Genomic DNA, 13,890 nt, shown 5'->3' on the forward strand with positions numbered 1-13,890 from the left:
ATTAATGGCTATTTTAGCAAATGTAACGTTCTATTTCACCTGGAATGCATAATTCAGTTCACATTAAAGTGGAATACCTAGATTGATTGTATGTATTTCCTCCATGACATTTGCAAGAAATATTTGTATATAAATGTCAACGGATAGTGCGCAATGCATCTGCACAATATTTCACAGTAATAGTGCGCATTGTATCAGCAACAATAGCAAAACGCTAGTCGGTGAATACGCGAATCTAGTGGATTCAATGTTGTTATCAATCCTACCGCTGAACCCGAAACTATATAGGGTAGAATGGGGGTGCGAGAATTAAATTTACCACGCGCAGCGTGTTTCCATTACACATGAGCGAAATCATATAGATAAGGCCGAAGATAGAAGAAGAAAAATGGTGTTGAGTCGGCAAGAAACTTCCGAGATAAACAATTGCCTTGATAATTATCCGTACTCGCACCTATTCACGAATAAAGTAGACTGTGTATAAACAGGTATATAAATGTATGATGAAACTGTATGAAGAAATAAAAATTACTTTTAATCTATGATTAATTAAAATGTCAATCGTTAATGTCGGCTAATTAAAGAAAATAAGGACAATTAAAAATAAAAATCTAATTGTCAAATTCATCAATCTACAATGAGTTTGTATATTAATAAATTTACAAATGATTGCAATTATATCAGAGATTTCATCGAGCAGTAAAAGTGTACGGCTCTACTAGAAGAAACCAACCGCGACGTAACACTACATCGTGGACTATATTTCACGGTCGGTATCAGTGCAACTTATAACACGCGTAACTGTGGATTCCTATATGTTGTTGCGCCGGTTCAATGTCATTATAAATCATGAGACAGCAGCAACAGCAGCAGCAGCAGCAGCAGTAGCAGCGGCCACGAGTAAGAATGCTGCCGGCGGAATTAAATTTTGTAGGGAGCAACGCGTTTACCATTGTGCCGGGAGTGACGGGGAACGTGGTCGGAAAGCTACGAGCCAGAAAAGCGGGGGTGGGCGCGTGCGAGCGCAGGAAACAATGTTTCCACGGGTACGTACGTGTGTGAGTGTAGGATCCCCTGTATAAACGTCTACGATGGTTGCGCTACCGACTCGCAGTCCCATCAGTTATCGTCAAAACACCCTGAAAATACCGCAGGCCTCGCGGCCGTAATAATTGAAGAGCTACCGCGCGCGCCGCGCCGTGAACCGTCGGATGGGACCGTGCGGTGGAAGACGAAATTGAGAGAGGTAAATGGAGAACCGGCCTTGAATTAGGGGAGGAGTGATATTAGTTTTCGTGTACGAGATCTTCCGCCAGGTCGGGCTGATCATTAAATTGCCGCCCGTGGAAGCTTTCGCGCTCGCGTCGATTCCCTGGGAAAATTTCAAATACCTTTGCCGTTAATAATCGTCGATGGAGGAGTAACTATCTAAGAATTTCTAAAATTTAAACCATGATGAATTTGTATTTTACAAATTTTCCTGTTTTCAGATATGATAATGCTTGTATATACGTGAAAGTAATTTATTTATTGAGATACGTGCAATGAAGTCGATTCAAGTGTCGGGTTAATCATGTTCCTTCGGGTCGCTTTGTTGGATAATAACTATCGACTAGTGTCGTTCACCGACTAACGGCGAAAACATCTACAACGTTTCTGGGCAGAATTTGCGCTCTCGGCAGGAAAATAAATGATCCTCCAGGGACCGGTGTAGACGAACTCGTGCTGTTTATGAGCCTTTTCAATTTCCGGGAGTACAAGCGGAAAGAAAAATATGCGCCTTAATTAGTTAACACAGACTGTCTGATTAATTTCGACGACGAAAACGAAATACGAATGTACTGTAGCAGCAGTAACAGTTACGCTCAGTCATAGAAAAGATGTTAATTACTATCCAGGAGATATTTAAAAAAAAAAACGAGGACTTGCGTTGCGACGACTGAGAAAATTCTAGTCAGTGATGATAAAATGATCTGCATTATTCGTGCTACGTTGTAGTTATTAAAGTTCGCTGCTAATACGGATTAACCACATGTACACGCTTCCTGATAATTAATATTGATTATTATTTAATACCAACAGTATCGGCATATCAATTTCTCATAAATGATATACGAGCCAATCATTAATCGCGTGACCATCCAAGTGTGATATCCTGTCGAATTCCGCATAAATAACGCGGTACGTTGCGCTAATGGCACCCTCAACATTTCAGAAACACGTTCAGCATCTTAACGTTTCTCGCGAGAATTGTTCCGCATTGAAGAAATTTATTCGTTATCACAATTATATAAAAAAAATTTCATACCCCAATACGTCTCGCATATTTTCTTTCCAATTCCAATCTAAGTGAATACGATGGAACGCGGTTTGGATGAAATGCGTGACGCGCGTGTTCTGTATCATAACGAGAATGCATTAGACGTTCACCCTTCATCGGATTCGTCTAAATCACAGACAGGCTGGAATCCCGCGAGGACTTAGATCGAATTTATACTCTACATTTTTGCGAGATTCGCCGAAGCCATGAATACGTTTTCCCACACGTCTCCCGAGGACACGAGAGGCATGGTACGCTATAAGCGTTGCGTCCCGTCAGACCCGCGACAGCAGAGGGAAAGAAAGACGCATTGACGCCATTCCGCGGAATGAAGATGTATGCGTGGAATCGAGCATCTTTCACCAGGTACGTATAGAATATTGTTACACTGATAGGTACATTAGGGCATCCTCCAGTGAAAATCATGGGGAGCCATCAGAGAAAGCAATACTGATTCGCCTATTGAATGACTGATATGAAAATCCTCTGGAAAATGGCACGCAAAGAAGGATCAAAATATTACACGAACTAGTTAATACCCCTGGGTTAAACGGGCGGTGAATGCGAGTTATTATACGCATTTCATAACCTTCTGGTAAATAATTTAATTACGCGCTATTCACAGCGAGGAATATTCAATCAGCGTTTTAATTGAAATTCCAAATTGCCGAATCGTATTTGCGGTTTCGTTGACAGATGCGTGGTTAATATTTATTATCGGAATATAACGATCCGCGAGTGTATCCTAAGAAAAAAATAACTTGGTCCACGGAATTCGTTAGCTTGGAAATCATTTGGGAAATTCGAGAAGTGTAATTGGTAGGCGGGATAACTACTTTGACCCAATCTGTTAAGATGCTGGAAATTATTAGATAAGATGAGAGAGCGTGCAGCGATATCGATGATTTATAGCGAAAGTCGCAGGGACTTCGATAAAAGTTGACTGAGCACGACCCGATTCGAAGATGTAATGAAGTGTACCGAAGAGATAGTTCCCAATTAACTTAATCACATCCTATTGACTTTGACGTAGCCTTTTTCGTGACCAACGACGTCCGCGCATTGGAAAAATCGTCGATCTCGTTCAAGTTATTAATGCCGTTCGAATTTCATTCGACTAACGATACCCGGAGGGCATCAGAGGCGGTTGAGCACCTCCGCCGAATCCAATTCAGATCAATAATTAACTGAACGTTCCTTCGATTTATGTTGGCCAAATCCTTCGTAGATCCACTTTGTTCGCGATCCGAGTCAATTAAGGGAGTAATCGCAGCTTTAGTTGGATTATTCGTAAATAAAACTAAATTTCGTTCTTCCCGATACTTTAACGACAATGATACTATTGAACAAGTAAAGGAGTTGCTTATTTAATTTGAAACTTTGTAATGAGCACACGCATAGACACGTGTAATTTGATTATTTTCCTTTGGAATAGTGTTAAACCATTTAAGGAGGTTCGCTTAGAAGAATGCTATTGTAAAACCTGTGTTAAGAATGTTAATTTATTCGCTCCGTGTAAAAGCATCTTAGCACGGAAGAAACAAAGCGGTAGCACTTCCGAGAGTGACGTGAGTTGGAAACGAAGGGATTGGGGTTGGCATCCGGATCGGAAGGGACCTTCCTTAAGCCGATAAGATTAATTTAATTTCTCCCCGCTCTCATTCACCACCGATTAAGCTGCAAAAATAATCTTCGCTAATCGAGAAAGCTGAATACACGAAATGTTTCAGCAGAATAAATTCCGCCAACTTTACCTCTACTCTAGATCACATCGAAATTCAATTTTCGTTCGTACAACCTAATTTTCATCGAAGGCGAACGATCCTCTAATAAGATTTCCGTCCGTTTCGAAATACATGCGCGAAATTAATACACGTTTTACGGATCGGAGAATCCAAACATTTCATTAACGTTTCATGATGAGAAAAATCGTGTCCCGCTGTCCTGAATATTGAAATGTCAATTGAATCAGAGGACGGATTGAATTACAACGGACAGCTCCTACGGAACAGACGTTCCCGTCCTCTTTCAACTTCCTTCCCCGATGAGACGCGTGAATGTATTTTGAAAGTACTGCTCGCCGTCGCGCGCACGTTCGCGAAATTCGTATCGCGAAATTGGTAACAAAGTTTGGTAGCGAAATCGAGAAGGAAGGAATACCGTGCGGCAATTAAATATAGAGTTCCCTGCGCAGATTGCAGCCATCAATTTATCGAGGATATCATGCGGAAGCTCGGCCGCTTCCGTACGAATTTCATCGCGAATCATAGAGCCGTGAGGATAGATTAAATAATCGAGGAATTCGCGGCACGGAGTCTGAAGGAAGCAGATAAAGCGAAGTCGGTGAAACGACGTCCGGGTGGAACATGCCCGAAAGCTCGCGCTTAAGACCGCGCTTATCATTCATTATCCCCTTTTCGTTTTCTTATCTACCCTGTTACGTTTTTCCATTTCACTCCGTCAAACACGTTACCTCCGAAATCGTGCAGAAACGGTGAGATTCAATTTTCAACAAAATCACGTTGTCTATAAGCATAACAAAATGGACAAAAATGGGAGGCACGGCACTAAAATTCTATTAAAGCTCCGTGTTGCAAAATAAACAAGGATAGACACGTGGCAGGATAATAATTAACGACTTCTCCGAATGTACACTAAAAGGAAACTGAAATGGAAAATACTGAAGCGGTAGAAATTGAATGTACACAATCAGGAATAAGAAGGAGAGACAACAAGACTGTGCAAGTTTGAATACGCACGTGGCGCAGATACTTTAAACAACGCTGGAAGCACGGGAACGAGGCGCGAAAAGCAGACAGAAGGAGAGAACATCAGAAGGAAAACTTGTCCGGGAAAACCGCCAGGGACATGCGTCTATTTTATACGATGTCGCCACGCTCTCGTACCGCATTGTTTTCTCGCATAATAATTTTACGTGCACATGGGAAAGCTGTTAGAGAGGCGTCGGAATAAGGAACTCTAGTAAGAATTCACGGTGCGCGTTTCGACGAAATATCGCACACCATTAAATGTTGGGTGCGTTATTCACCGCAGGAGCGACCATATAAAGTTGATCTAATTAAATGTTCATAATTTCCAAAAAGATAGTGTTAATAGCATGACGGTACATAGAGATAGTGTTCGTGACAAATCTCACGGTTACGACGCGATAAAAATATAAAAAGCTTCTGACTTAGATGATAGAGGCGGTTATTAAACTGTTTTACCACTCTTATTACTAAAACAGATTTGTTTAATAGCACGGAAGTTCTAGTATCTTGCTATCGTGAATTTGCAATGAACCAGAACTACTTTCGATAAGATAAGAACAAGGGAAAGATAAGCTAGGTAAGGGTGAAAATGAAGGAAACGTTGCGTCTTGAATTTTTAGAGCCCCTAGGAATGTAGGCACTTGTTTTATTGGTTTTTGAAACAGATATTTATTGTGATTGTAAAATTCGCATGTATCAATATTTGTTTTCTCAGTGTTTTGCGGTAACGTAAAACAAAACGAATTGTATACCTATAAACACAATTTGAAAAATAAACATATCTAAACGTTATCGTTTTTAAAAATGTAAACCCTATTAAGCGACTATGAATAATTTTCTTCTCTCGCCATGCATTTTATGTTGCTCGTATATTATTAATTGGTTTTGATTAATTGGAATTTATTAAAAAGCGCAGTTAACCCAATAAACGCATAAAATTGCGAGTTAAAATACTGCAGAACATTAATGGAGCAGAACTTCGAGTGCTGCTGACACACAAAGGATAACTTATGTAACCAAGAACTTGTACAACTTAACACGATTAAACTTGGAACTCGCTCGCTAAACTAGACAGAGTTTTTGTTAATAAATATCTCCTTTATTTATACTGCACGTAGCAAACGAATGTTCCCAACTTCCCCTACGCATAATTAAGTGCTTCTATGTATGTACGAATAATTCAGATACCTAATGTATTCAGTATTATATCATTATGAACAGTACTGTTTCATAAACTCCTAATTGCCTGTTTCGATTACTAATAGTCTTGCACGACGTGCTGTTAGCTCGTGCAGTAGCCATGCTACCCCAGTTTATGGTATCAAGTTAGATTTGCCGGATATCGATTATCCAGAACTATCAGCAGCATCCATATCACTAAATACTTCAATTTCCTTTCGATTAAAATGCCAACGGGTTTCAGCAATTGCGGAAGCTTGAGAGAATTCCGTAGCAATTTCCATGAACACGCGCCGCGCTGCAGAGCTCGTCAGCCGTTCTCGTTTTCCGATCCACATAATGCATTCCATTCGCGAAAAGCCATAAGATTTTCACGGTGCTTCCGTTCTCGCCGTTCGAAGAGGATGGGTAGGTGGCTGGATACGTGTCGATACAAGCGCGCGTAGGCTCGTTTGAATAAAAGATCGTTTTGAGAATCAGCGCATCGACGACCTCCGGGGCGAGCTTTCTACCCGTAGCAAAAATCGGGTATCGGATGATGGTTAATTCATAGCTGGAAAGATCCCGCCGGACGGGCCATGGCGTGGTAAAAAGAGATCCGAGAGTGATAAAATACATTCGGAGCCGTGTGCGCGCGTCTGTTTCCTCTTCCGGGCCCTCGAATTTTCTCTCCCGATCGTTTCACCCCACCGGCGGTATACACGCGTTTTATCTTTACCGCTTGTACATCGTGAAAATTGATCCCGCCGCACACGACGTCGATTCACGACGCGCCGCGCCACGTCCGCCTGCCGTAAGCACCCATAAGCGAAGTTCATCCCGAATTTCAAAGTCTGAATAAACGAGTGTCGGAGTATTACATGCTGGGCGTTTGGTGACTTCACAAAGCAAACTAATTAAATGTAAATATCATTATTTCAGAGTCACGTTGTATTAATATCCTATGTCACTTAAACTTCAAAGCACTCTGCTTTAAACCGGTCGCTGTTAATATTAGCCTGACGAATTTTCTGATGCATCTAATCGTTGAATTCAGCCTCTCACACCTTCATGAATACTTTTACGCGACAGACAGCGTTATTCAATTAAAAAATTATTTTGGGGAGATTGTCTGAATTTCTAATTAAAAATGGTGTCTATACTTAACATAGCGAAATAATTTAGTAACATCGTTGTCGTCCACAAAATGGAACGAAAAGCTCCGAGAATAATTCAGCAACTTGAGACTAGCTGATTCAGCAGCTCCGTGAAAATAATGCAAAGCCGGCTGCGCACCTCCGGAATTATAAACACGACAAATGAACTTATGTCAATTCTGATTTTCAGGTATCCGGGCGTAACTCCTCGTTTATATCCTTGAAGCATTTTAGCTGCGACGGATATCGAGGCAACCGGATGCGGCGTATCGAGGAGCTCGCGTCCCTATTTTCGCGGCCGACGATACCCGAACGCGAATCGTATGACGTGACGGTCCGGAACGCGTCACGATATCGGGACATTATCATTATTGCAGGATATCGCGGAATAAGTTTCCGCTTTGAATCGACAGATCTCACCGGCGCGTCGCGCCGCGCCATGGATATTTCGCACGTGGATGTCCCGCGAACGCCATTAGGGAATCGAAACGCTCGAATGCGGCCATTACGAATGCGGCAGGAAATATTTGCAGCAACGCGAATCTCGTCGTAGCATCCATTTCCGAGAGAGACAGATAAAAAGAAAGGAAGGAAAGCAGAGATAAGAGTGAATCAGCTTCGCCGTGTTTCCGATACCTTATAGAACTACTACTGTAATTTCGATGGGATGCCTCCAAACTTTCTGTTTGATCAAATTAATCATCTTCTTGCATTAAGTTTATGACTTCAGTCCTCAGATAACGAATTTCTTGTAACTTTTAAAAAGTTAAACATTTAACAATGCCGCTTTTTTCGAACTTTCTCCAATATTTAACGAAGCGGAGGACAAATACGAAGAAATAGTACTCACCACAGATGCCTTGATTCTTCACTCGCGTGTTCCTTCTCTCGAGACAACTGGTCTTCCGTAAGTGGCAATAGTTGGTGTAGGTCACGTTGTCGGAGCCGCAAACCGGTTCCGAAGTCGAAGGACAATCAGGTGGACATTGGCACAAGGGTTTACCGTTCTCCGATACCACGCATGTCGCACCCCAAGAACAGTAGGTCTTCTCACAAGGTTCTGAAATGAAAATGTAAGAAACTTGTAGAAAATTGAACTTATTACACAGCATTTTATATACCATGCAACACGTATAGCAAAATGCAAATTATAGTTTGTCAGTTTTATTCCGATATCAACGGAATTGAACAGCGTTTGGAGATCAAGTTTCGTTTGGTTTAAATTCTAAAACAAAAAGTGTGAAAATTTCCAACCATGATTTCAATCATTCAACACTGAAACTCGATAACATTGAAAGGAACGTAGCTTGGTGTTTTAAATTTAATATTTCACATTTGTGAAATTTTCTTTGTAAGGTGACACAAAGTTATGTTCCATTTCTATTCAGTTATTTATTTTGCTTAATGGTAGTGCCATTATGTTATCCTCTTCAGACGACTGAATTTCGTCTGTTAGTATATTCTACATATTTACTTTGTACGTGAAAGTCACTTTAGCTACGACGTGTTTAAACAGTAAAAAGGACTCTAAAGATTTTTAGAAATTCGTCTTTGACTCTCATTGTTTCCTTGTTTCGACCAAGCAGTAGTTCCTCCGCCAGGAAGTCAATGTCGAATGTTTATAACGAGAGATCCGTCCCTGGCGATTCGCCATTCGTCGTTTACGTTTCAAATGTAAGCAGCTTTTCCGAGGTTTTATCGCATTTAAAGCAACGTCTCGTGAATTTTTTACATTTTCTTTTGACCACCTCGAGGTCGTCGCACGAAACGTTTGACCGGCGATTGTTTAGCATTCTCAAGGCTGCTTTTAAGCGATCCCCTTTAACGAAACGAACCATTCTTAGGCGAAGAGACTGTGTTCGTAGTGAAGTTCCAGAGTGGACAGGCAAGAGGACTTCACGTCGTGAAAGAAACTTCCAGAACTGAATTACTCGAACGGCGGGAGCGGAAATTCGTGTTTCGAAAGGCTTCGTCGTTCTTACACCGCCAAGGATAGTCGATAAGAAAACACCAATTAAAGGGAGCCGCTCGGCGAAAATAATTAGCTTCGGTTGATCATGCCGGAGAAAAGGAATTCCCGTTCCTCGACGCCGACGAAGCCTGCGTCACCGTCCTCCCTTGACACCTTCCGTCCGCCCTCCCGTCATTTTTTTCCTTCCAGTCGCGTCTCTTTTTTTCCTTTCGCGCAGCAGAAGAAAGCGTAAGAAAAAGAAAGAGAACAAGAGAGAGGGAGGGCAGGAAGCGAGAGGGACAAAGAGAGAGGAGTTTCAGAGAGCGCAATCAATTTTCCAGGAAAGTTGGCTTCAGCCCGGAGGAAGACCGCTGGGTAACCTCGACGGATAATCCGACCACCGTGGTCATTAATATGGCAGACAAGTTGATCCCCCATGAAAAAATCACCCGACTTCGCTAACCTCTCGGGTCAATCGCTCTGCCTCTCCCTAACGCGACGGTGCGGGGCTTTCTTCTTATCCCCGTGGACTTTCGACGGGCCGAATCGCTGGCGAAACGAACGACGCCGAGGGGCGTGTCCGAGATGAACGACGTTCGTACGGTCGCGAAAGGAACGGTTTGATAAAAGACTGTTTTTGCCATTCGAACGACTCCCTTTCCGCCTGAGCCGTGTGCGAATTAACGTGGAACTGGACCACGATTCATGGTCTTGCCGGCGTCGAGCCGCTTGGAAAGCACCCTTGGGCGCGTGTCGCTCAAAGCGTCCCCCTGAGAAACGTTTCAACGCATCGCCTTTTCTTCGCGGTTATCGCAAATTCTTCTTATATTCCAAAGCTCGATGGCCGAGGACTTCTGGGCCACCAGTCGCCTTTGTGTATCTTGAACCATTTTCAGATTGTGCGGATTAAGTGGGTCGTGTCAGATATGCTGAAGTGGATTATTGAAACAGTGTCACCGACTTTAAATAACAGGACAGAATATTAAATGTCCATAAAAGTCATAAATACTCAACCCAGTTTTGTATTAAAAAATATCTATGAATTATTTTCGCTTATTTCAGCTGTCTCGAATCGAGATTTTCTACTATCTGTCAAATTAAGGTTGTATTGGCTATACAGTCAATCCCGNATTAAAAAATGCGTTTCTAAAGTGCATAAACTTTTGGGATTGACTGTATAGCTAATACATCCTTAAATGCTTGAAATCATATTACGTCCCGTTAAAAGTTCACTGTATGCTACATGATATGTACCATGACAAAATGCGTGTTTGTAGAAAACGAGCATTATTAGTGTCAGGAGGAAACATGTAAACGAAACGTTGAATGAAACTTTAATTGGTTCCTAGTAGTGCTTCGCGTCGATTAAAATGGCCAGTGGAAAGCAACGTTATTGTACTCGTTTTTTCGATTACCGTTGCAAGCAAGTCACAAACGTAATAAATAAATTTCACTTTCACCGGTTCCGTAGTTAAAAAAATACGCTGCAGGAGTACACGGATTGTAACAAAATCAATTTCGCTTTTTCAGTTAACCGTCCGCGTTCAAGTGATTTTTGATACCTCTTGGAAAACAATTTCATATTTCAATTCGAGCGAAATTTGCAACCGAAATACGAATCGCTTTTAGTATTTCCCGATTCATTAATACTTAGCCTAATCTGTTCTAGTAACAAGTGTACTAACGTTGCCAATTTCAATACCTCACTATTTTTTCTGTAAAATTCTGAGTATTTATCAAAAATATTTCAAGCCTTAATAGAAATCTCATGATTATGGTTCATTTATTTTCGCTGTACGAAGATTATGAAAATTAATTGGCACGAGCCGACGGTTAGCAGGAATTCGTTTAAGCTGAACAACAACGATGAGTATGAAATACGTATCGTCGAAGGATCTTCCCAGCCTTCTTCTTCAAGGCGTAGATATTCTGAGAATGGGGTTAGCTCCTTTCTTGCCATACATGCTGATGCAATCGCCGTAGTACGATCCATATTTCACGTAGTTTATAACAACGGAGCGGGGAGGCCCTTTACTACCTTACGGTAAACAGCTCCACATTAAGTAGTAACGTATCGCTTATAGTCAGCCAGTAGTAAGGGTCAACGCTCCGCGTACTCGATACTGTACTACGGTACATTCACACTAACGTTTCGACCTACTTTCTGAGAGCTATGTCATGTCTTTTAATTATTTAAAATAAATATTCGAAGACGAATGAATAATTATGAAGTATACAAATATAGGAATTGCAAATATGTAAAATAGTACTAAATCTGAGATTAAATGCAAATACAAAGAAAATCTTTACAAATCATCAAACTGTAATTAAATACTTGGTGTTTCTCACTTCTGTATACAGTTTTCGTTGACACTATGAAAACTATTTTCTATTTTAAAGTCATATAAAATGTTTGAAGTCAGTTCAAATTCTAATGAGAAATAGAGCTTCCTGTTTCCTCGGCTACGAATCATAAATATTATTCACAGGCATTTCCAAAATTGATTTCTACGCTCAAATTTCTCTGCACTGTTTTCACGATATTAATATAGACGGTATTTTATGCTATTGTGTTAATAGAAATTTACGGTCCTATACATATAAAGCGTCGAGTTTTCGTTTGACTTCATTGTGAATAATCTCATAATACAGAAGCACGCACAATCTGCATGGAATTTCGGTACACCTAAATTAATGAAAATTGGACATGATTCAGCGGAATTAGTGAATAAAAAATACCAACGGACTAACGCGTCGTCATAAACTTTTTGTTGGCAATTGCTTTGATGTTATGCCGACAACGTTTTGTTTCGCGATATCAAATGAGAGGGGAGCTCGTGAGGGAAGAGAGAGAGAGGGGGGAGGCGGGGTGATTCGCGAGGTGTATTCGACCGTGCCGTTTACGAGCGTCGCGTATCGGTCGATTCGAAGGCAGTTTTCCGTGAAACGCGCTGAAAATTCAATGTACTCGATGACTTTCTGCTCGAAACGTCGATCACCTGTACTGAAATGATGAATTAATGCATGAGACGACTGAAAGGACGCGTTCATTATCGCAAGTGCGAGAATCGTAGAAGCGAATCGTTGCCGGCATAATAAATTCCATGGGAAACTTTATTTCCGGCTAAATAAAAACGTTTCTCGATAAATTTAACCAGACGCATTTATTCAAACAATATTATGAATACATTTACTCAGAAATCGGTGGGAACGAAATAATCTTTTGTCAGCGCGTGAAACAACAGGATGCGGTTTTATCCGAATCGCACCGAACTTTATTACTGCAAAGTTATAACGAAATAAATTTTTACGATTTCTCATAAAATTTACTATACGTGTATGTCAGGTGCTATAGAAATAAATAATCTTTATAATTTCGGAAGCCCCATAGGAACACATGGTTATTCAATTCTTCGCTTGAGTGCATCTATTTGAGTGAAAATTCTATTGAATCGATCTACTCAATTTCCACGATGATTTGCGCTATGTGAACGACTTTAAGGAAGGAAAATAAGGTCGCGAACGAGCTCGTCTTGAATGGAATCGACGCTCTTTAACAACGGCCATTACCCGTACGACACAGACGTCTTGTGTGTATCACCGCCCGTCGTTTACGATCATTTTAAAGTACCGGGACGTTCGTATACCAGCGACAGTGCATAACCGGGCACTCGTATCGTGATAAGGACGAGCTAGATAACAGTGTGTAAGGGTAGTTCCGCGGCCCTTACAGCTGAGATTTTACCGGACGATAACGTGCTAATTCCACCCCAAGGTTGGATATATTTCGTGTACACGCCATTAGCAACAGCGTTTAATTAAATAACATTTTCGCGAGAAATTAATAAGTGAGCGCGTCATACCGCGTTGACCTAAATAAGCTCTCTCGTTGTGTTGTGAAAAGTTGGTCCGATATAGATAAAATAATTTAAATAAATAATTTATAGGCACCATTTTTTTATTATGAATTAAACGATATTATATATTGTATATATATATTATATACAATATGAGGGAACAGCAAACGTTTTTGTTACTTTATTACAATTCACGAAACTCTAAAAATGGCTTAGACGGGATTAAAATTGGAGTTAGACGATGCGTAATTAATTTCAATGTAATCTAGAAATTCGGCTGCATAAACGGTAGTATCAAGTAACGCAAATTGAGTTCCGATTTCTCAAAAGAGAATTTAGTGATATGATCCGAGTGCAAATAAAATTCGGAAATTCATATGGGCAAACAAGATCTCACCATTCGGTGTCATGTTAAGCGCATAGTGAAATTTCGATTAATTTCTCATCGAGGCGAACACCAGGTTTCGATGTAACGTTATCTCGTTTCATAATGCATCTGAATATTGATTTACACCACGTTTCGTGTATCTTAGCAAAATAATAAAGTGCAGTATTTAATAATACAGTCTTTCGTTTACGTGCGTATTAAACATTGTCACAATCCTTTTCCCAAAAGCCAGCAACAGCCGCTGTTTTCATTTTTTCGTCCGTAAATATTTTATGTAGAGTTTAATGG

General features: G+C 40.8%; 1 protein-coding gene across 1 annotated transcript in view; it reads right to left on the reverse strand.

Moving 5' to 3' along the window:
* LOC108622162 (agrin) overlaps positions 1 to 13,890 on the reverse strand; it is a 286,403-nt gene that overhangs the window by 96,572 nt on the left and 175,941 nt on the right. The window contains 1 exon segment of the mRNA XM_018019866.2: positions 8,257 to 8,466. Coding sequence (XP_017875355.1) covers positions 8,257 to 8,466 — 210 coding nt within the window.

This window comes from Ceratina calcarata, unplaced genomic scaffold (assembly GCF_001652005.2).
Source record: "Ceratina calcarata isolate Rehan_Ccalc_2016 unplaced genomic scaffold, ASM165200v1 scaffold209.2, whole genome shotgun sequence".
Lineage (NCBI taxonomy): Eukaryota > Metazoa > Arthropoda > Insecta > Hymenoptera > Apidae > Ceratina > Ceratina calcarata.